Source organism: Microcaecilia unicolor, chromosome 3 (assembly GCF_901765095.1).
Source record: "Microcaecilia unicolor chromosome 3, aMicUni1.1, whole genome shotgun sequence".
Lineage (NCBI taxonomy): Eukaryota > Metazoa > Chordata > Amphibia > Gymnophiona > Siphonopidae > Microcaecilia > Microcaecilia unicolor.
Window position 1 is genome coordinate 234,559,696 of NC_044033.1, and position 25,176 is coordinate 234,584,871.

The 25,176-nt window shown below is 43.1% G+C and overlaps 1 protein-coding gene across 1 annotated transcript in view; it reads right to left on the reverse strand.

The window, feature by feature from the left end:
* LOC115466380 (zinc finger protein 675-like) overlaps positions 1–25,176 on the reverse strand; it is a 182,614-nt gene that overhangs the window by 22,180 nt on the left and 135,258 nt on the right. The window contains exons 8-9 of the mRNA XM_030197577.1: positions 3,421–3,441; positions 3,154–3,267 (exon numbers count right to left, since the gene is read on the reverse strand). Of these exons, the coding sequence (XP_030053437.1) occupies positions 3,154–3,267; positions 3,421–3,441 (135 nt within the window). The remainder of the gene's footprint in view (positions 1–3,153; positions 3,268–3,420; positions 3,442–25,176) is intronic.

Below are 25,176 nucleotides of genomic sequence, written 5' to 3' on the forward strand. Positions count from 1 at the left end.
TATATAATATCACACTCGTTGATTTAATGATGAATTGATCATGAGTGTGACTATTGGGCAGAGTGGATGGACCGTTCAGGTCTATTTGCTGTCACTTACTATGTTACTATTAATCCTCTTTGCTCCCAGGCTGGTGCACAGACCTCAGCTCTGACACAGGCACGAGAATCAGATGTCACCTGACCTACTGGCGCGTGCATGTGGCGGCCTCTCAGCACACACTGCCAGTGAATCAGAGACAAATCTTACATGTGCGCACCAGAGTGTTCCAAGTTCCAACTTCCGGTCCGTCCTTGCCTACAGTGCTGTGGCTCAAATCCGGAAAGGGAGCTGACTGGAACTTTCTTTTATGTACTATTAAATTCTTACGGGGATGGGTGGGGATGGGTTAGATTCTTGCGGGGACGGGTGGGGACGGATTGGGATGGTTTAAATTTTTGCGGGGATGGGTGGGGACGGGTAAGATTCCAGCGGGGATGGGTGGGGACGGGTAAGATTCCAGCAGGGACGGGCGGGGATGGGTAGGATTTCTGTCCTCGTGCAACTCTCTAATCTGAAGGCAACGAAACAGTGTGACAAGGCGGTGGCCGTAGCTAGAAAGTTGCTAGGCTGTATAGAGAGAGGTGTGACCAGCAGAAGAAAGGAAGTGTTGATGCCCCTGTATAAGTTGTTGGTGAGGCTCCACCTGGAGTATTGTGTTCAGTTTTGGAGGCCGTATCTTGCTAAGGATGTAAAAAGAATTGAAGCGGTGCAAAGAAAAGCTACAAAAATGGTATGGGATTTGCATTACAAGAAGTATGAGGAGAGACTTGCTGACCTGAACATGTATACCCTCGAGGAAAGGAGAAACATGAGTGATATGATACAGATGTTCAAATATTTGAAAGGTATTAATCCGCAAACGAACCTTTTCCGGAGATGGGAAGACGGTAGAACTAGAGGACATGAAATGAGATTGAAGGGGGGCAGACTCAAGAAAAATGTCAGAAAGTATTTTTTCACGGACAGTGTGGTGGAGATGAAAATGGTAACGGAATTCAAAAATGCGTGGGAAAAACATAAAGGAATCCTGTTCAGAAGTAATGGATCCTCAGAAGCTTAGCGGAGATTGGGTGGCAGAGCCGGTGGTGGGAGACGAGGATAGTGGTTGGGAGGCGGGGCTTGTACTGGGCAGACTTCTATGGTCTGTGCCCTGAAAATGGCAGATACAAATCAAGGTCAGGTATACACATAAAGTAGCACATATGAGTTTATCTTGTTGGGCAGACTGGATGGACCGTACAGGTCTTTCTCTGCCGTCATCTACTATGTGTACTAGAGAAAATGCCCTACTAAGTGGGAGAGTGGAAGGGATAACGGGAGCTATGGATAAATTAATGCTTTTGGTTTTTACAGCAGGCAGACTGCTGATTACCTCACATTGGCATACACGGGACATGCCAACTATAGGGATGGTTAAAAAGAGATTATGTATTATATGTAAACAATATAGACTGACTGCCTTAAAATGTAGTAAATGGAAATATTATCAAGAAAAGTTGGGAAGATTTCTTCAGCTGGAAGGACATTCTGTGAGTTTTTGGAGGGAACTGGGGGGAAGGGCGAAAGGGATGGAGAGGTCTATTTTTAGTTTTTCATTATTGGGGGTGGTAATTCATTATCTAACAAAATGTACACTTGTTCTTGTTTCTTTTAACTGATGCTGTCCTACACTTTCATAGTACTGTTAATAATTTGCTTGAAAATTAATATAAAGTTACAAAAAAAGAAAACGGTGAGACTGCCTCAGGAGGCTGCAACCACCATTTTGGAATTGGGAATGGCATCATTATGATAAACTGCATTATGTACTGTGATCTGCATTAATCTATCAGCAATACAAAAGGTCCATGACTAAGTCAAACTGCACCATGTTCATCAGTCATGTTCCTCCACAACAGTGCAGAAGCCTCTCCACCTCCAGCATCCCTTTCAACAGTACAGATTTCTCAACCCCAACACACTCTAGGGTGAAGGGTTTTGAAGACCAGATCCCACCTCTGGGATACCCACCTCTATCACTGCCTCCTTCATCATAATGGCCAATTTAATCTGTCCAAAGTAGGGAAATTGACAGTGGGAGGCGAAGAGAAGATGACAGCCTTTTATCCTACCTGCACTGAATTCCTGAATGGTCCCAGCTGACTTTAGTAAAAATGTGCAGGAGGATAAGAATATAAGAATAGCCATACTGGGTCAGACCAATGCCAATTCCAGCAGTAGCCAATCCAGGTCCCAAGTACCTGGCAGAAACCCAATTAGTAGAACCATTCGATGCTACCAATTCCAGGGCAAGCAGTGGCTTTCCCCATATCCTTCTCAATAACAGGCTATGGACATTTCTTTCAGATACTTGTCCAAACCTTTGTAAAACCCAGATACACTAACTGCCGTTACCACATCTTCCAGCAATGAGTTTCAGAGCTTTGAGCGAAAAAGTATTTCCTATTAGTTTTAAAAGTATTTTCATGCAATTTCATTGAGTGTCCCTTGGTCTTTGTACTTTTTGAATAAGTGAAAAAATCAATTCACCTTCACCCACTCCACATCACTCAGGATTTCGTAGACCTTAATCATATCTCCCCTCAGTAGTCTGTCTCTTTTCCAAGCTGAAGAGTCCTAACCTCTTTAGCCTTTCCTCGTATGGGAGCAGTTCCATCTCCTCTACCATTTTGGTTGCTCTTCTTTGAACCTTCTAACTCCACTATATCTTTTTTGAGATATGGTGACCAGAACTGAACAGAATACTCAAGGTGAGATCACTCCATGGACCAATACAGAGGCATTTTAATACTTTTGGTCTTAATTTTGCATCCCTCTCCTAATAATTACTAGCATCCTATTTGCATTTTTTCAGAAGATTTCAGTGTATTGTCTACAATGACACCTAGGTTTTATTCTTGAGTGCTGACTCCTAAAGTGGATCCTAGCATCAGATAACTATGATTCGGATTCTTCTTCCCAATACGCATCACTTTGCATTTGTCTACATTGAATTTCATCTGTGCAGTCTTCTAGTTTCCTAAGGTCTTCCTGCAATTTTTCACAAGCCACAAGTGTTTTGACAACTTTGAATAGTTTCCTATCATCTGCATATTTAATCACCTCACTTACTTGTTACAGAAGGGTGAGTGTGTTCAGACATCTCTGACTCAGGATGATCCATGAAGTGGAGATCTTCCTCTTGTTTAATGCTCAGTGAGAACACAGATGTTACAACTGGAAGGCCTGCGAGGAGAAAACACATTTACAAGGATCCACCAAGGATCTGATAATACTAAATTAGGAAACTGATTTGAAGTGTCCAAATGTTTGATGCTAATGACTCGACTCCTGTAATCTAAAAATGCAAAGCTGATTAAATCCAAAACATTTACTTACTGTTGGTGGAGTCATTTGAGTTTTCTTTTCCCTCCCACTCAGATTTTTGAGTGAAATATTTCTCATCTTCATTTTTAATCTTGAATATAACATTAGGATTAACTATTGAATAACCTGTCAATAAGAAGTGGAAAAAGTACATTTAAATTGTATTTGTAGATTCCCTCAGGAGGTTCCATCTGCTTCATGTTTTGATGTGTGCATGGAGGTCTATATATATGTGTGTGTATTAATCTTGAGGTTTGTGTATTTGTCTGACAATGCTTAGAGAGAAGATTATATCATCAAGGTTTTCTGGTACAGATAATTCTCTTCGTAGCCACCCCAGGTGGAGACATTGCAGGTGCCAATCTTCTGGTTACCATTTGGAGAGGGTATGTGTTATACAATATAGTTGACTAGTGTGCAGCTGATACGTCATGACCTTATGCAGAAGTCTCAGAAGAACTCTGAGAGGTAAATCCTCTCTCCGGTCTTCTGTATAGAAATGGGAGAGAGAATTCAGCTGGTGTTGTGTGAAGCCTTTAGTTTAAGGTATCATTTTATCTTAAAACAGAGAGCAGCATCTTTGGCAGATCCTGTAGCAGTGGTGTCTTCACAGGCTCCTACTGAATCTGGTTTGGCATCAGAAGCCAGGGTCTAAATTTCAGGTGTCCATGGCATCTAGTTCCTGTGATTTTTACACCACTGATTCCATAATATGTTTCTCTATCATCTACCACATAAGCACATTTACCTCGTGAGATGAGGATGTCATGAATCTCCTTGATGACCTTCTTGTACAGCTCCTTCTGCCCTTCTCCCAGAATGTCCCAGTCCACTTCCAAGAAATAAGCAGCAACATCCTTGAATGTGATCAATGCCTAGAACAGCAAACAGGACACCCTACATCATTATTTTTTAAATTTAATTTTATGAAATATACACCCACCTATCAACATACTTCTAGACGGTTTACAATAAACATATGTAATAGTTCACATAAATAGAAAAAATTAAAAAGCGGGTACCAAAAACATAGGAGAGTGTAGGAGGGAAGTCCTGGAAGCCAAATTTAGGCTCTTAGATAGAAAACTGAAAACTAAAAGAACCAGAGTAACACTATCAGAAATACTCCTTGTTTGACGTCCAGCAACCAAGAGATTTCCAGAGCTCCAGAGTTTGGGTGAGACAATGATACAGGGAAAAAGGGTGTAGATTTGTTAGGAACTGGACAATATTCTGGGGAAGGGGAAGCATGTTCCAAAGAGATGTGCTGAACCTTAACCAGGGCAGAATCAAATGTTTAAAAGGAGATACAACAACTTTTAAACTACAACTTGGGGGAAAGATGACAGTCGCTCAGGGATTGGGATTAGGTATCTTTAAAGGATACTATCAGATCAGGGAAGTAAGGGCATCCTGATAGGGAAGTTGCAACAAAGGCAGAAGTAGGTCAGATGCCTTCAAGAGAAGAACAGATGGAGCGAAGAGACTGCTAACTATCCCTGTCAACTACTAAGGGGAAGGGAAAGGGAAATGGGACTTGATATACCACCTTTCTGAGGTTTTTGCAACTACATTCAAAGCGGTTTACATATATTCAGGTACTTATTTTGTACTGGGACAATGGAGGGTTAAGTGACTTGCCCAGAGTCACAAGGAACTGCACTGGGAATCAAACTCAGTTCCCCAGGATCAAAGTCCACTGCACTAACCACTAGGCTACTATCCAGTACAGACAAAAACCACACTTTGAAATGTCTGTACACAAATCCTAGAAGCTTGAAAAATAAGATGGGAGAGAGAGAGAGAAAGTATACTGCACTTAGGGGTCCTTTTATTATGCCTCAGTAGGCTACTGTGTGCCATTTCCGGGTGGAGTGGCAGGGGCACACCCAGCGGTAATTGGGAAGCGCCTTGCACTGCCTGGTTACCTTGGTAAAAGGCTCCCTAAATGAAAAAGTATTTATAATGGCAATCTCAGAGATCTGTGGAAGGAAGATAACCAAATGGAACACTGTGATATCAAGGTACAAATTATATCACCATGACAGGGTGGATTAAACTGGAGGGTGGTAGCACAATATGTTAAAGAGGATTGCAAAGTGGATAGAGAGAGGTCAGAAAGAGCGAGAGATACAGGGAAAATGATAAAACGTGATAAAAGATGAGCGACAGTAGATGTTAAAGAAGATAAAGGGAAGAGAAAGAACGACATGGGATAATGGTGGGGAAGAAAAGAAAATGAACTGACAATGAAAAGAGAAAGGTAAAAATATTTAAAAAGATAGAACAAACACATTATCTACACAACAAAGATTAGAGGTTGTGATTATAAAACCTCATTCTCACTATCCCCTGTCCAGAGATCTTTCTTATAGGAAAAGTTTGCATTACCTCATTACTAGCTTTAATCGAAGCTTCTTCACATGCTTCAGGCAGTTCCTCACACGTGCCTGTGGTGGTCAGATTTCCTCTTTCCTTACATTCCTGAGGCTCGGTCCTGAATCCAACTTGCTCAAACCGGATTAAAATGTCAGGTTTGACACTGTAGAAGCCTATTATAAGAAAAAGAAAGCATTATAAGATTTTTTTTAAGTTACCACAGAGCCAATAAGTGCTCAGAATTTTGCTGTTTTCATAGGCACCTCCACTGGTACAGAACCAAAAAAAGAGGGGTACTGCTGTACTGATCATCATCAGAAATACCCTGATATTTTCATACTGTGACAGAGCAACAGCTCTGTTGTAGATATCTGTCATCAGGAGGGGTTTTTGGTTTTGTTTTTGACACAGGCTGTTCTCCATCTAGTTTCTGTAGATCAGAAATCAGATTCTGCTGAACACCAACAATTGGAAAACTGTTAAATCATTATAGGGTAGAAATTTAACTTGAGGCAGTCTGCGGTTTTTTGCTGCTTATAACTACGGGCTGAATTAACCCCCAATAGTCAAGTCCAGGCTATGTCCAGACATCAGTTGTGAATATACAGGTAAGTGTGTTACACAGAAGTTAATAGGCCACCGGCCAATATTCAGTCCAGCGCCCAGTAATCTCAGAAGATAAAGTTAGAACAGCCTTTTTGTTATCCCTATCAGTGGCCGCTTAGTGAACTATCAGTGTTAACCAGTGAAGTGCTGGATCTGCCCAAGCTCCACCCTCATACTCTCCGGTTAATACACTGTCAGTCAGAGGGATATTCAGTGATCAACACTACAGGAATAAGGTGCAGTGTGGCTAGTGTACTAATAAGGTAACAAAATGTATTTTTTAAAAGGAGAAAAATCCCTCAGAAACCTATCAGACCGAAACTCCTAGGTTTACAACGGATATGATGAAAGCTGTTGTCTAGTTTCTATCACGGGGATTTGTGTCTCTCCTTATTTTTTATATTAAATTTTAAGTGTTCAATGCTGTGGCTCAAAATAATTGGCATTTACATAGCGACCTGAATCTTGGTAAACAGGCTTGTCAAAAGCGCCAGTAGAAATAAAGCAACACTTAAGCCCAATGGTTTGTAAGTAGTAGTTGTTATTGAAGACAAAAAATTTTTCTTTAATAGCTAGTCTGGCTAATTTCATCAAGAACTCTGTTGGAATAAAATGTGGTCTTTCTCTAGAATCTAGGACTCCTCTAATTACTCTCAGTGCATATTCTTGTGGGATTGAGGTATACAATGAATTGACATCCAATGTAACCAGAATATATTTGTTTTCTTCCCAATCGATGTTGTCAAGTTTATTAAGAAAATGAGTGGTGTCTTTGATATATGAAAATCCTTTCTGAACTTCCGGTCTCAGAAAAGTTAAAGAGGATTGCAATGAACATAGATAATGGTTCTAATACTGATTGTCTTGATGAAAGGATAGGTCTTCCAGGTGGTTTTTCTATGTTCTTGTGTATTTTGGGGAGAAAATATATCATTGGAGTGACTGGATTGTATCTGTCTAAAAATGTTTTATCCTTTGTTGTGATGTACCCTTCTTGTAATCCCTTATTGGTAATAGACCTAATTTGTGATTGGAGGCGTTTGGTAGGATTAAGAGATAATTTTCTATATGAGTCTTTATTGTCAAGTTGTCTTAATCCTTTTTTTTTTTTTTTGTTACATTTGTACCCCGCGCTTTCCCACTCATGGCAGGCTTGTATGTAATCTTCCACATTCTGTATGACTATTGCACCGCCCTTGTCTGCCTTTTTGATGACAATATTAGGGTCTTTTTTAAAATTCTGTAACAACTCATATTCAGACTTGCTTAAATTATATTATTGTCTTTGAGTCTGAAACTTTTCCTTCATAGTTTCAATGTCTTTCAGAAGGATGTCTCTAAACGTGCTTAATGCAGGATCCAATTGGCCAGCCGGTTTCCATGTAGATTTAGGTCTGAATATAGTTCTATCATATGATGCAGTTCCTGGGCCAAAAAACATGCGCAGTTGTAATTTTCTTATGAATTTTTCTACGTCCACATTAAATTGGAAATCATCAAAGATTAGAGAGGGAACATATGAGAGCCCTTTAGACAGTAGTTTCTCTTCTTCAATGGTAATATGCTTTTGAGATAGACTGACTACCACTGATTGGGTGTTCTTTGAGACCTCGTCCAAGGTCTGTTCCATTGGGCATTTCTTCCTCTTCTGTTCCCCCTTCCTCTGTTTCTTGTGCCTAAAAAACGTTTGTTTTTTCTGTTGTCCGATGAATCTCCGCTACTGCTTGAGGAGGATGAATCACTCGCACTGGCAATTGGGTTTGGCATTTGTTGGTCACTAATATCTTTCTGATCCATCCAAAAATACACTTTGTTGCTTGAATAATCTCTCTCATCTCTTGCAAACTTCTTCATCTTTGATTTTTTTGATTGATTCCTTGAATTTGTCAATGTTTTCTTTCAATTCTTGATGTTTTTTATTGAATTCCTCGAGTGTACTGCTTCTTTGAATGACCATAATGTTATTGTCCAGTTCTTCAAGTGTTAGCTAATATTTTGCTTTTTTCTATAATGAGTAACATGAGGTCAAAGGAACATTTGTTCAAAATTTTGTTCCATTTCTCAATGAAAATGTCGTCATCTAGGAAATTTTGTGGTGCTTTGTTGATGCGCAGCCCTCTTGGAATTCTTTCTTTCTTGCAGTATTCAATGAGAATACCGCTGTTCAATTCAATTTTGGCAATATTTTTGTTTTTGATGAAGATATTAGACCAATCATTGGTTTCAGTAGGTCCATGCGATTCTATTTCGAACTCAGAGGGGGTATTTAGAAACTCATTTGCTTGTTGTAAGGAAAAACTGAACATAGTGTTCCAGCTACTGCTTGCCATACTGCAAAAAATGTGATCAACACTACAGGAGTAAGGTGCAGTGTGGCTAGTGTGCCAAATTTCTAAAATTACTATGGAAACCAAAAAGTTCATAGATGTATTGAACAAACAGGAATTTTCTTTAACCCATTTTCCAACTGTAGATCTGACCACATGGTTTATGTCATCCAGTGTCCATGCCATAAATTGTATGTTGGCATGACAACAAGAGCATTTAAAACAAGAATGTTAGAGCATAGATCTAACATTGCCAGACAAAACATTAAAGAACCAATGGTGGAACATTGTATCATTTTCAAGCATAAATTTGAAGAACTCAGATGTTGCATTATTGATAGGATACATGGGAATTTAAGAGGGGGCAACAGAAAAATAATGTTACAAAGCAGAGAAGCCAAATGGACTCATAAATTAAAATCATTAGAACCATTAGGTCTAAACAATAAAATTGATTGGCATGCGTTTTACTAAATTATCAGCCAATTTCAAGTACTATGCCTTTATTTGCAACCATTTTTTGATCAGCTGATTAAAATGAACTATTTATAGAACAAACTCAGCGTGTGACGTGTCAGTGCCACTTTTTCTTGAGAAATGCAACTTGAACGTATGTGCACCAGCACTTTGAAATTCATCCAGTTTCAATTGTATTTATTTTATGCTGACTGAATCTTACTTATCTCTTCCCAGAAAATTGCATGTAGACACCAGTCCCTGAGGAAGCCACGTCAAGGTGAAACGGTGGCGCCGTTGGACTTATGCTGCTTTATTTCTACTAGCGCTTTTGACAAGCCTGTTTACCAAGATTCAGGTCGCTATGTAAATGCTAATTATTTTGAGCCACAGCATTGAGCACTTAAAATTTAATATAAAAAATAAGGAGACACACAAATCCCCATGATAGAAACTAGACAACAGCTTTCTATTTTTGAGGCCCTTAAGTTATGGAACGATCTCCCAGGATATATTTCTCATCAGGAGTTTAAACTTTTACTCAACTTATTTTGGCACCTGATTTGAGTCGGGTGGCTTGTTCTGGTGCCTGATATTATCTAGTTTGCAGTCCGATAGTTGCTTGGCATGAAAAGGTTCTTTCCTGTTAAAAATGTTGGCGTTCTTTTCTATATTAATTATTTTATTTGTAAACCGCTTTCATCACAAGTACCTGGCAGAAACCAAGTTAGTAGCACCATTCCATGCTACCAATCCCAGGGCAAGCAGTGGCTTCCCCCATGTCCATCTCAATAACAGGCTATGGACGTTTCCTCCAGAAACTTGTCCAAACCTTTTTTTTAAACCAGATATGCTAACCGCCATCAACACATCCTCCAGCAATGAGTTTCAGAGCTTAATTATTCTTTGAATGAAAAAGTGTTTCCTCCTATTAGTTTTAAAAGTATTTCCATGCAATTTCATTGAGTGTCCCCTGGTCTTTGTACTTCTTGAATGAATGAGAAATCAATTCACCTTCACCTGCTCCACAACACTCAGGATTTTGTAGACTTTAATCATATGATAGACCCGGCATAGCAACATTGTTCTTAAGACCTGTTGCAAGTTTTAGCCCTCTGCACCTTTCCATCAAGCTCCCCTCAGGAATAAGAGCATAACCATGCCCTGGTCTGACATACAAATTGACTGGGTAGGACTGGTAGTTTGGTCCTCCTGTGGAAATTAATACATGCTTACTGTCATGTCTACATTCACTAAGTGGCTTGAGAGTTTACCTGCTCCCAACTGCACCACTGAAACAACAGCTACTCTTCTCATCAACCATGTGTTTAGTTGATGAGGTCTACCAATGCACGTAGACTCCAATCACTGGTAAGGTAATTCAGCACATGTGGAAAGTTCTAGGTGTTGGAAATAGGTATCATATTGCTTATCATCTTCAGTCTTCAGGTAAGGTGGAAAGATTAAGCAAAACCGTTATAAGCATACTCAAAAAATATGTTTCCACCTCTGGTACAGACTAGGATATGAAGGGAAAATTAGGTTCTTACCTTGATAATTTTCTTTCCTTTAGTCACAGCAGATGAATCCATTAACTGATGGGTTGTATCCGCCTACCAGCAGGTGGAGATAGAGAACACTGAAAGCAAATGGTGTTCCTGGACGCCCAACCCCCACTGCCTCCAGTATATGAAATTTCCAATGCAGAGTGAATAAGAAAGGCAAAATAACATAAACTTTCCTCACAAAGAACAAACGCCCCAGAACAGGAGCAATAACCAAACAAAGGAGGGACGTTATCAACCTCCTGCAATAAAAAAAAGCATGCAGAAACTCTGATAGCTTGTCTTCAAGTACTCCTGATGAGGCACAATGTCTGTATGCAACACCTGTACAAAAACTAAAGTCAGACAGGGAGGGATCATGGATTCATCTGCTGTGACTAGAGGAAAGAAAATTATCAAGGTAAGAACCTAATTTTCCCTTCCTTGTCATCAACAGCAGATGAATACATTAACTGATGGGATGTATCAAAGCATTCTCTAAGTAGGGTGGGAACAGGCAACTCCACGAGCAAGCACTTGCGCTCCAAAATGCGCATCCTGCCGCGCTGCCACATCCAGCCTGTAATGCCGCACAAAAGAGAGCTGAGAAGCCCAGGTAGCCGCATGACAGATCTCTTGAAGAGAAAAAACACTCGTTCAACCCACGAAGAGGACATTGCTCTTGTAGAGTGTGCTTTAAACGCTTCAGGTGGCAACCGCCCTGAAAACAGATAAGCAGAAAAAATGAGTTCCTTAAGCCAGCGGGCTATATTGGCCTTAGAAGCCGGAGACCCCCGTCGGGGACCTGCCAACAGAACAAATAAATGATCAGAATTTCTAAATTCATTTGACATCTGCAGATGCTGCCACAGAGCCCTGCGGACATCCAAAAGGCGCAATTGCCCAAAGGAGTCCAGAAACTCTTCCTTACAAAAGGAAGGAAGAAAAATGGGCTGGTTCAGGTGAAAAGCTGAAACCATCTTAGGCAGAAAGAAAGGCACTGTACGAACAGTTACCCCGGATTCCGAGAACTGTAGAAAAGGATCCCGACAGGAAAGAGCCTGAAGCTCAGACACTCTTCTTGCCGATGTCATTGCCACTAAAACAACTGTCTTGAGAGTCAGATCCTTCTGAGAAGCCCGTTTAAGAGGCTCAATCGGAGATCGCTGGAGCGCCTTCAACACGAGCCCCGAGTTCCAAGCCGGACAGGGCGACCGCAAAGGAGGACAGAGACAAAGTGCTCCTCTGAGAAATCGGACAATATCCGGATGAGCAGCAAGGGACAAGCCAGAGACTTTCCCCCAGAAGCAGGCCAACGCTGCCACTTGAATTCAAAGGGAATTGTAGGACAGGCCGTTTTGTAGCCCGTCCTGCAAAAAGTCCAGCAAAAGCGAGACTGTCGCCAGAGTCGGCGTGATAGACTTTGGAGTACACCACGCCTCAAAAGTGTGCCAGATCCGAGCATAAGTCACAGAGGTAGACCGCGAGCAAGCCTGCATGAGCGTGGCAATAACCTTATTAGAATAGCCCTTGTCCCTCAACTGCGCCCTCTCAAGAGCCAGGCCATAAGACCAAAGCGGCAAGGATCTTCCATAGTCACCGGACCCTGAACTAACAAGTTCGGAACCCGAGGCAAAGGAAGAGGCGCATCCAACAGCATCCGCTGGAGATCCGCGTACCACGGACGCCTTGGCCAATCTGGGGCGATGAGAATCACCGATCCTCGGTGCAGGCGAATCCGAAGTAGTACTTGCCCTATCAAGGGCCAAGGAGGGAACACATACAGGAGGCCCGAGGGCCAAGGTTGAGCCAGGGCATCCAACCCCGCCGAGCGAGGATCTCTCCTTCTGCTGAAAAAGCGAGGGACTTTGGCGTTTACGCTTGACGCCATGAGGTCCAAGCCTGGAGTCCCCCATTTGGCACAAATCTGAAGAAAAACTTCTTCTGCCAGTTCCCATTCCGCCGGATAGATTTGATGTCTGCTGAGGAAATCGGCTTGTACGTTGCTCTGACCGGCTATGTGAGCCATGGACAGAAGCTCTAGGTGGCACTCAGCCCAGTTGCAGATCTGAGACGCCTCCGCAGCAAGGGCCCTGCACTGAGTGCCGCCCTGATGATTGATGTAGGCCCCTGCTGGCGTATTGTCCGACAGAACTCGGTCAGGAAGACCCTTCAGCGTCCTGCGGAAGGCCAGAAGAGCCTGGAATATCGCTCTCAGTTTCAAGTGATTGATGGATCATCCTGCTTCCGCGGTGGACCACAGACCCTGAGCATAGCGTCCCCAGCAATGAGCTCCCCAGTCCGAAAGGCTGGCATCCGTTATCACCAGACACCAAAAAGGAAGAGTCAGTGACATCCCCTGCCGCAGCACGCTGTCGGAAAGCCACCAATCCATACTGCACTGGGCCACAGGAAGCCACCCTAGTTTGCGTTGGTATTCTTGGGAAATCAGAGGCCATTGCTGAAGCAGAGCAAGCTGCAGCAGTCTCATGTGAGCTCTCACCCAGGGAACCACCTCTATGGTGGCCGTCATCGATCCCAGGAGCTGAACAAAGTCCCAAGTTCGAGGGCGAGGCATCCGCAGGCGGACCTGATTCTGAAGCTTGAGACGCCTGTTGTCAGGAAGAAAACTGAACCCCGAAGCCGTGTTGAACCGGACCCCCAAATACTCGAGAGACTGAGAGGGAGGTCAGGTGACTTTTGGGCATATTGACTACCCAGCCCAGAGTCTAAAGAACTGAAACAACTCTGGTTGTGGCAAGTCGGCTTTCGTCTGCCGAATCCGCTCTGATGAGCCAGTCATCGAGATAAGGGTGAACTCTGATACCCTCTCACCGGAGAAAGGCAGCCACCACTACCATCACCTTGGAAAAAGTCCAAGGGACCGTTGCCAGGCCAAATGGCAAGACGCGAAACTGGAAATGTTGGCTCAATACTGCAAACAGGAGAAACTGCTGATGCGGCGGCCAGATGGGAATATGCAAATACGCTTCCTTGGGGTCCAGAGACGTGAGAAACTCTCCTGGCTGTACCGCCACAATGACAGAGCGCAGGGTTTCCATGCGGAAGTGTTGCACTCCTAAGGCCTCGTTGACTCTGCGTAAGTCAGGATAGTTCTGAATGGCCTGCCTTTTCGAGGCACCACAAAATAGATGGAGTAGCGACCGCAGACGCATTCGGCGGGAGGAACCGGAACCACTGCTCCGAGCTTCAGCAACACTTGCAAGGTCTCGCTTACCACCGCCCACTTGACGGCAGTGACGCATCGGGACTCCAAAAACGCGTCTCCCACCGGGCCAGCGAATTCTAGTCGGTAACCTTCTCTGATCAGGTCCAGGACCCACTGATCCGAAGTAATCTTGGTCCACTCCTCGAGAAAGAAGGAGAGACGACCCTTTACTGCGGGAACCGACGAGTGGACCGGCACCCCATCATTGTGGAGGATGCCCCTGAACTCCTGGACGTTGCCCAGACGCCGCAGTGTGTTTGTCCGAACAAAAGGAGTTCCTCTGCTGGAAACAGGTACGTTGAACAAGCCCCGCAGAGCGCCCCGGGTGATACCTGCGAGCCTCGCGAAAACGTGGCCTGGAAGAGGAGGGAAAAGAAGGTCTTTTGGAAGAAGGCCTCGGCCTATCCTCAGGCAACCGTTGGGACTTAGAGTCCTCTAGGTCCTTAACAATCTTCTCCAAATCCTCCCCAAATAAAAGAAGACCCTGAAAGGGTAACCTCGCAAGCCTTTGTTTAGAGGCCATGTCAGCCGCCCAATGCCGGAGCCAAAGAAGGTGGCGGGCTGTAACTGCCACCGACATCTGCTTAGCCGAAGCTCTGACCAGATCATAAAGGGCATCAGCCAAAAAAGACAGGGCAGATTCCTATGCAACCAGGAAAGGCAGGCCCGGGTTGCATAGGAACTGCAAATAGCCGCCCGTAAGGAAAGGTCTGAGATATCAAAGGACCGCTTCAGTGCGGATTCTAGCCGCCGGTCCTGCATATCTTTCAAAGCGACCCCTCCCTCCACCGGGAGAGTAGTCTTTTTAGTCACAGCCGTGACTAATGCATCCACTTTAGGCATCCCAAAGAGTGCCAACTGATTTTCACTCAGAGGGTAAAGGTGACACATGGCCCTGGCCACCTTCAAGAGACCATCAGGGTCAGATCATTGAGCTGAAATAAGCTCTTGGATGGAAGCATGCACGGGAAAAGCCCGAGACGGCTTCTTAGTACTAGCCATCCTAGGATTAATAGAAGCGGCAGCGCCCTCGTCAGGATCTTCAATTCAAAGAGCCTGTAAGGCATCAGAAATGAGAGCTGGCAGTTCGTCACGGTGGAAAATCCGAACTACTTTAGGGTCATCCAAATCCTGTGGCAAGCAGCCACCCTCGTCTGGATCATCAGTCCATGAGGACCTGCCAGACCCCTAAGACTCCCCGAAACTAGAACATGGGGGAGAACAGGGTAAAAAGTCCCCCTCAGACGGGGCATTCACTCGTCTACGCTTAGCGTCAGCCAAAAGCTCGGGGGAAGAAATAAAGGAATTGTCAGGAGCCTCAGGCAGTGCTCTATTTAACATAAAATTCTTATGCATCAGCAGCACAAATTCAGGGGAGAAAAATTCACCCTGTACATCCGCCCCCACATTGGGGGAAGTGGAGGCAATAGCTCCTCTAGAAACCTCGAAACAATGTGTCCCCCTGTGCTCAGACTACTCCGCAACCGCGAGGGTCGAATCACGAGGTGCCTCCAAGATGGCGCCCGCTGCCAACTCTGTTGGGCGGGAAGAATCACCACCCGCCATGCTCGTGCCAGCATTAGTATCTAGGCAGCATGTGCTGCAAAGCCCCGCTGCTGATCTGCGTTTCCCACAGTGGGAGCAGCGCTTAACCCCTTCAGCAGCCATCAAATATAGAAAACAAAATGGCGCATTCGCGCCAAAACTTACCCCGCACGGAGCGCTGTCTGCGGGAACCTCCCCGGAGGAGCTGGGCACAACTCTCACCTCAGAAGACCAAGTCAAACGAGCTTCGGTCAAGCTGCACCGAACCAGGAGCTCTGGAGAAAGCCTCTCTCTCTTTTTTTTTTTTTTACTGTGAGGAAAGTTAGAGGCAGGCAACCACAGAGGAACTATGGGGGGAGGGGGAATGGGGTAAGGCAGGGACATGGAAAACCAAGTATGCCTTTAAAGTGGGCACCACCAGCCACAACACCCCTGCTCTACTGGCAAAGCACAGGAGCCACCCCAGGCAGAAATCCAGGAGCTGAGAAAGCGACCACACCTGCTGGGAGATAGAGATATACTGAAGGCAGTGGGGGTTGGGCATCCAGGAACACCATGTGCTTTCACTGTTCTCTATCTCCATCTGCTGGTAGGCGGATACAACCCATTAGTTAATGGATTCATCTGCTGTTGGTGACAAGGAAGCTACCATTGGTGTTAGTGGCTATCAGGTCCACACCTCACCGTTTCACAGGACTGTCACAGTTTGAAATGATAACAGGTAAGGAAATGACCCTGCCTATCCACTTACTGTACTGAACATAGGATGTCAATCTTACCAGCGCCACCACTGTGTATGAATATATCAATCATTTACACCAACACGTGGCCATCTGCTGAATGCCTGCATCAGGTCATATAAATACCATGTATTAATGCTTCATACGCAAGTAACACAACTAATCACCCACTAAGTTCAAAAATGAGTGTACGTGAAAACTCTTATGTGAACACTCTATATGTCTTCTTATAAAGAAGGAAAAGCCTCAAGGAGCTCCAGACCATAAAGGCGATCAAAATAATCGCCAGTAGCCGCTAGACCTTTATGGTCAGGGGCTCCTTGAGGCTTTTCCTTCAAGACATATAGAGTGTTCACATAAGAGTTTTCACGTACACTCATTTTTGAATTTAGTGGGTGATTAGTTGTGTTACTTGAGTTTGAGTTTTGTGATTCCACTTCCATTTTTTTGGGTTATAAAGTTGATGCTTTATACGTGCTGTGAGGGTTAGAGCAGCTGACTGAATTATAAGTCTATCCAGGGTGATGTGCATTTACTCTGAGCTTTTTCTATGATAAGACTTTCATTGCCTTTATTCTTGCAATGTTCATATTATCTCTGCTGCTGTTGTAAATAAATAAGCACTCTATTTTCATAATACTTGGTTTTGGAGTTAGTTCTTTTATTATTAGGGCATTGTGGGCTTGGATCTAGTGCTGGAACGTGGTAGAGTCCCATTCTTCTGCAACTTCTACTAAGTGTTAGGTTTCCCAATAATACCCCAAAATGTTATCTGTATATGCTCTACAACTGGGCTAGGAAAATGTATGCATGGAGGTATGTCCTGACAAAGACAGTGCTGATGACATGAGGGAACATCAGGTACAGCAGAGGGGGCTTAATTGTTTGTTGTGTCACAGGGAACTTTACAGTATCAAAGAGGGGAAAATAGAAGCAAGTAGGCAGAGTGGCAGTACAGCTGAAGCTGGATTCCCAGAAAGTTGAGGTAACCTGCACAAAGGGGTCCTAGGTACAGCCTAACAGACCAGATATGACTGTATCAGACTTTCAAGAATGCTGGAGTCGTCCGTACAGAGTTTCCCTGATTGTAACACTGACTTAACAAGAACAAAAGATCCAAACAGGAAGACAAGAAGATTTGAAATAACCTGCCAGAGAGGGTGACAGAGAGGAAAAGAATATGGGACAGATACAGAGAGTGGTGAAAGAAGAAGGCTGAGGGGTTAGATTAAGGACATTGAGGTAGTCTGCACTGGTCTGCATTTTATGTGATCACCTACCCAAAATGGTAGAGAACTGATGCAGAAGACAACAAGGCCTTGTAGAAGGCATCTTATAATTTCTATTCTCCTCCTGCTCTACAATTAGCCCCTTCCCACAATAAATGTTAACTCCCTAATAGGGACTCTCTCTTACATATCTGTGGACAGCGCTGTGTACGTCTAGTTCTGCTGTAGAAATGTTAAGCAGTAGTAATAGCAGTAGTAGCGCTGCTGATCAATCACACACCCCAACAATATCTGTTTTACAGAGAGGATAACAGTTTATCATCTCACCAGCTCTGAATTCCTAAATAATCCCAGCTGAATTTATTAAGATGTGCAGGAGAAGAGAAGTTTTATACTAACTTGTTACAGGAGGGTGAGTCTGTTCAGACACCTCTGATTTGGGACAATCCATCAAGGAGAGATCTTCCTCTTGTTTAACACTCAGTGAGAACACAGACGTTACAATCGGAAGGCCTGTTAAGAGAAAACACATCTAGAAGGATTTAACCAAGAATTTTAAGTCTCCAAATGTCTGGAGACATTGATCTGACAATTCAGAGCCCTTAAACCCAAAACATCTACTTACTCTTCAAGGGATCATTTGGGTTTTCTTTTCCATCCCACTCAAAATGTTGAGTGAAATATTTCACATCTTCCTTTTTTATCGTAAATATAGCACCAGGATTAACAATTGAATAACCTATAAGTAAGTAGAAAAATGGCATTTAAATATATATGTAGAACCCCTGGGAAATTTCCATCTGTTTCCTGTTCTGAACAAGCAGCGTTTTGTGCCGGGATCCATGCCTAATTTTAGGTGTGAATATTTACACCTACTGAAACCTAGTCTAAATTAGGCATGGATCTCTGTTATTCTGTAACACTGTGTACAAAAATGTAATATATGGTAACATATATTAAATGTTTTTTTTCCTGGGGCTCTGGGGGGGCTTTTCCAGGGTTTAGGTGAATGTTGCTAGCTGGAAAAGGTTTAAAGTTTAGTTTGGGAATTTTTAATGGCGTTAGCTGAAGAAAGTGTGAGATGTTTCTTAAATATGATTTTATTTTTCAAGAAATAAACCATGATTAGGTGGGGATTGTACTTTACAATGTTCCTTTCTGTTTTGGGTACAAGTCAGGTTAAAATTGACTTTGAAATTCTCTGTATAGGAAGTTTTGCATTTACGTCTATGGGGGAGGGAGATTCTAAACAGATCAGAAGAAAAAAAAAACAGTCTTTAGCTGACAAGCTGATTGGTTGAGTGATGTCAGGTGTTCCTCTAGTGGGGGGGGGGGGGGGGTGAGTTGCCAGGGAGACTAGGTGAGGAGAAAAGAAAAGCTGGCTGAACATGGAGAGTGAGACAGAGAAACGTATGCTGAGTGTATGAAAAGTAAGAATTAAGGCATGGATTTTATGAGTTTAAAGTGAAATGTGACTTGGAAAAGGGTACTTGGATAGTAAAAGTGAGTGAAAATGAGATGATTTGAGCTGAGAAGTGAGTACTTAAATGAACCAGACTGCCTTTTCCATGGTTTTGTTTCTGAATACATGTGAGGTAAACTGATGTTCTGGGTGAGAAAGCAGTACTAATGAGGCAGTCTGAACAAAGAAATTATATTAATTGTTAATTTGGTGTTTAAATTCTATTTCAACTTTTCAGTCCTGTAAAGTAATGGAGGAATGTCATCTGGTTTAGATTACTTAGAAATCTAGCGTTTGCTGGGCTAAAGGTTAGAAAGGTTAGAGAGAGAAACTTTCTTTGACCCCTTGTGAGTGATGGAGGTTAAGGCTAGTTCATAGATATTATTTTACCACATATGGATACCATTATGAGCCAGACATACTGTAGTTTAAAAAGATTAGTTTAATGCTAGTTAGAAGGAAATAATTCTAGATATAGATATTCCTGATGTTTAGATTTGTCTTATAAGGAATACTGATTTCTGCTTATTCTAAAATATGTTTTATTCTGTGTAATTAATAAGTTCTCTTTCTCTATGTAGAATACCTTTTTAAATCCAGTGTTACATATTTGCCTGACTGTTTAAAGTGAGCCTTTGTCTGCTGTTTAAAGAGGTCAACGTCTGGTTTGAATTATCTACGGTCCTAGCTAGTTTTGTGAAGAAAGCTAATAGGTGAAAGAGGTCAGGACTAGTCAACTCTCTTCTCCTTGATTAATTATAGGTAAATATAGGACTGGTTCTGAAAGTAATAACTGATATGTATGCCATTAAGCAAGACTGGCCCTTGACCCCTTAATGAATGCCAGAACCCAGTTAGTATGAAGTTAGCTGGAAATCTGGGAATTTAATCATAATAAAATGCAAGAGTTCTGGTGCCCCATTGTCTAATGTGAGGGGCCCCAGGTCATAGGTCAGTTTGAGGAATATCAAACCTATGCAACTGATATTTTTAAAGTAATGTATAGAGATGATTGGTTGAGACAGGGTAATCAATCTATTCTTTACCATCTGGAGAGTAAGGGGGGCTAGAGGGGGATAGAACTGTATATAACTGGGAGCAGAGGCAGCTTACGTTGGAAAAGACAGAAGAAGGAGAGAGAGGACAGACAAGAGATGCAGGATCCAGAGAGAGCTGAAGAAGAGACTTAGTGCTGATGTCCTACTTTGTTTGCTGGCAAATAAAGAAGATTTCTCCCTCATTCTAGTGTGTGCTGTTTGACTCCTGAAGTACCACAGATTCTGCTAACAATAGTGGTAATTCCTGCAACAATTCTTGGTGGCAGCGGTGGGATCCCGGACCCTGCATCAATTTCTGGCACCCAACTGACTGAGGAACATTAGCCGGGTATGTATTCTGTATTCTGTATTGTAATCCTAGCTAGGAAACTGTAAACCAGCCCCTCAAAAATTGAGGGAAGGGGAGTCTGATCAACTCTCAGCGAAGGCCTTAGTAGCTTCTAGTCTAGTGGAGATTAGTAGCGAAACCGCCAGAGCTTATCTGTATCTGAGAAATCTGAAATTGTTGGGTGGGATTTTTTGTGCAGAATGTGTGTGATGCCTGGATGTTAAATGAGTGTGGACTTCTTATAGCTGCGTTTCCAGTTAACGATACTATGATCATGATAAATGCAAAAAAAGTAAAAAATATAAAAAGTGAACAATATCGGCATCTATAAACATGACGCTGTGCCAAAAGAGATGATGACGTCACTACCCTCGGTATGAATAAAAGGCGAGGCGGATTTAAAATTGAACAAGATGCAAAAATATATATATATTAGAACTGTGGGGACAATTGAGGATATGTGGGTATAAGACATACTATGAGCTATTACTACCGGAGTTATTTACATCATATGTCCCTGTGACTTACTCTATGTAGGGAAAACTAAGAGAGCCATAAAAACAAGAATTATAGAACATAGGAGTTGCCTCACAAGGCAGGTACACAGCGCCCCCCTTGTTACACAACAGCGTCATGTTTATAGATGCCGATATTGTTCACTTTTTATATTTTTTACTTTTTTTGCATTTATCATGATCATAGTATCGTTTAATGTAACTCATAAGTTTATATGCATCAGCACCTCCGTCAGCATGCTGTTCGGTTTATCATTCAACCGCACATCTGCAAGGGTCTATATATATGGCATATAGGTGATTTCCCTTATATCACGTTGTGTTCTTATTGTAGTTTAATGTGTGACTTTATAGGTCCTTTTCAGTATACGCCACACTTTTTTCATTTTAATTTGATTTTGATTGTCATCTCTATATTTCATCACTACTTTTAGTGTCATTTTTAAAGTAATATTAGGCATTTTTTCTGGGTTTGTTTTTTGTTTTGTTTTATCAATGTTTATTTGTCAGGCATTTATACAGCCTCCGGCATTCGCCGTATTGCAATTTTTTGGCGGATTGCCACAGTCCTGCCTTATTCCTATTCTCATTTTTCAAAACATTTTCTATTTTTGATTTTTCATTCTTACAAGCATGTGTTCACCATCATTATGTTTTATTGTTTATCATTTCATGCATTAATTTGTTTTGAGATCCCTGTCCATACTTCTGTTCCCTGCTCTCATTATTATTATTCTATTTTTTGTATTCTGTCATACATGATTGAATGGACAGTATGTATTTATTCATTTCATTGCTTTACATATTTATTATAGATATCGTTTTTAGCAATTTTAGTGCTATTTCTTTATTTGACCTACGAGGCACTTTTCTCTACAGATATACTAGGTATGTTCTTTATTTTGATATTATATAATGCTGTGTATTGTATTTTATTTCCTGTCCTCATTATCTCTGCGTGGATAAGTTTATCCTCTTACCGATTTTCTCATGGATTTATATTTATATTTCCATATTCCTTTTAGAATTCACTTTTCATTCTGATGTTTTAATGGTTAAAATACATAAATTAGTTTATGTGCATGTTTATGTTTTTATTTATGTTTTCAAGTATATTTGTATTTTTATGCATTTCTATGTATATTATTTTATAGACCCCTGACGCAGGCCGCACGGCCGAAACACGTCACGTGTCGGGTCAATTCTGCTACTGTTAATAAAGACCTTGTTCAGGAAGACACTCATTGTGAGAGGACTTTTTTGGATCCACTGTGTGTTTTGCCAAGTGTAGTTTTTCTCCTGCATTACCGCTTTCCCTGGCAGTTTGATCCCTAGAGGGCGCCCTGTTCTCCTAGCTGGGCTGAATGAACGGGGATGATGCCGGCTGAAAGACCCACTATCCCCTTTCCCTCACACCAGCCCTCCAGAGTGCTCACACTGTAGAATAGGCTGATCCTCCACACACCGCCAAAGACACTAAGGTCCTCTCAAGGACCACACTCTCTCCAAAAGACATTACAGAATGTGATACCCGCAAGCGAGCCTTCTCCGGAATAGCCCCCACACTCTGGAATGCATTGCCTGAAAGGCTCCACTTAACACAAGACTACTTCTACTTCAGGAAGCAGATGAAAGCTTGGCTCTTCAACCAATCCTTTAATGGAAGAACTAACTTGTTAGTCTCACTCACACACACAAGGAGTGACTCGGACTGCACATACTGTAGCAGGACATGTTTATCCACTTCTACCCTAGCTGAGATAATATTTAACCAGCTCTCTGACCTCATTGTGCAACTTTCTTTAAATCAGTCGCCTTACTTTCTAACTCTTCCTAGTTTCTTACCTATCTATATGTTCCATCTTTGCTTTACCCTTCACTATCAATTAAAATGTTCTATTACATATTGTGTTGACATTATAAGAACTATACTATGCCATATTTGAATATTTTTACTGCTGTAATTGTCTATTTCTCATGTTTGATATATTCTTACTGTACACCGCCTTGAGTGAATTCCTTCAAAATGGCGGTAAATAAATCCTAATAAATAAATAAATAAAAATGATAGAGAAGGCATATTTACCTTTTAATGGGAGGATGTCATGAATCTCCTTGACGACCTTCTTATACAGCTCCTTCTGCCATTCTACCAGAATGTCCCAGTCTGCTTCCAAGAAATAAGCAGCAACATCCTTGAATGCGACCAATGCCTGGAACAGCGGACAAGACACAGTCAGTCACAGTTTCATTATCATGTTTGTGTATATTTTATTTGTTATATGATCTCTGTCAGGAAGATCAGATCCCCAGCACAATATATTATGAAGTATATAGTACAAGTTCTGTCCCCTTAACTCTCCAATATTCTGAACTTCCTGGTCCTGAAAGAAACACTGGAAATCTCTATCTGTGCTGTGTTCCTCCTTCTTAACTTACTAAAATTACCTGCAGTTCCAGTCAGTGACCTGCGGGGTCACTGTAGAGTGGGGGAGGCCAAGCTGGCGATGTCATCAGCACTGAGCACCAGTGTTGCCAGGTGGGCGGTTTTACCGGCCAAATGGGCGGTTTTCCGCGACCCGCCGCGGGAAATTTTTGCCCGCGGCGGGTTGCGGTTTTTTGGGCTGTTTTTGGGCTTCAGGGCGGTTTTTTCGGCCGCGGGGGGGGGGGGGGGGGGGGGGCGGGGTTAGTGATGTTTTTGGGCGGGGTTAGTGACGTTTTGGGCGGGGTTAGTGACGTGGGAGGCGGGGCCGGTGATGGCGGGGGCGGGGCCGGTGACGGCGGGGTTGATGACGGCGGGGGCGGGGGGTGATGACGCGGGGGTGGGGGTGTCAGGGGCGGGGTTTGTGTTTGGGCGGGTTTTGGGCTGTTTTTTGGGCTGGATTGGGCTGGCAAAAAATTTTCCACCTGGCAACCCTGCTGAGCACTTCTTAAACTGGCTTCTGCTTGTGCTCAGTGTTCTGGCAATTTTCCTTGATGGGGCCCAGGCCTGCCTGGACTCTGCTAGGTCCTACTACTGTTTCTTTGCTAGGCCGTGGCCTGAAGCTTTGCCTACAGCTTTCTCCTTAAGCTGTGTTCCAGTGGAAGTCTACCTCTAAGCCTGGTAGTCCTGAGAGGTAAAGCTTTGCTCCAGCTTTCACCTTATGCTGTGTTCCTGTGAAGCCTGCTTTCAAACTTGGTAGTCCTGAGGAGCTCTGCCTTCAGCTTTCACGTTTGCTTGGGTCCAGTGAAGCCTGCGGCCAAGCCTGTGAGTCCACAGCCTCCCGTGCCTCTGCTGAAATTCCAGTCGCCCACCGTGAGTCCTTGGTCGTTGTATGCAGCGAGTGGCTTTGTGCTGTGCTTGGGACTGTGTGGGCTGGATGACGGGGAGTGCTGCAGGTGCAGCGGCTGAGGCCACTTCTCGAGGTATCTCTGGACGAGGGAGTGGTGCCTGAAGTGTGGAGGGGTCCACGTGGGCTTATCCTGGCCCTTGGGTGCTGTACAGGGCCGTTGAGTCTTCTGCCTTGGGAGCATCGGCTCAGGTTTGGCTTCTTCACCTGGCTTGCCTTGGGAGCGTCGACTCGGGCTTTCTTGCTTGCCTTGGGAGCATTCTGCTCGGGTGCCTCAGTGACTGTTTGCTTGTCTTAGGTAACTGTAAGACAAATCCCTTCTTCATGCATATGATCTCCTTGAACGGAGGAAAAAGCCTCAACAGACTCCTTAATTCAGCTATCCAGCTTTCAAATTCATGGAGTTCTCACTGTCATCATCGGCAAAAAAACCCTCTTTTTATAGTGTGTTACTCTGTCTAACTTCCGTAATTATATAAACCAGCACTTATCTTGTTCTGTTGCTGTGTTCATATTGCTGCCACTTCGTGTTGTTTCTCCACGGCACACCCTTGGCAGCACACTGTATCACAGAGGGGCACGATTTTGAAGATCTCCGTTGTGTTGTGTTACAACAGGTAGAATTCAACACCAGAGGTGGAGATAGAAAACGGGTGGGTTAAACAAGAGGATAGAATGGGTTCATTTTTTCTGAACTAACGAGATGACATCAGATAGGCACGTATAAAAGAAGAACAGGAAGTAAGCAGTTACTTCCAGAGAGGAGACCAGACTGCAGTGAAGTGAGGATTGTGGATCCTATCAGACGCTCAAACAGGGGAAGTAGGTGCTTGTCTTAGGTGACATCCCCAGTCTTCTTTGAGCGGAGTGACCCACTGTTGCCTCTACCTGTGGTGCAGGTCCTTATGAGAGTCTTTCTTTTCCCTTTGTTTTGCTTCTACTCCACTCTGGTTTTGAGTGAGCTTGCCACGGTTGTTCAGCAGCTCCTCTGAGTTTGCTGGCAGAATGAACCCTTTCCTTA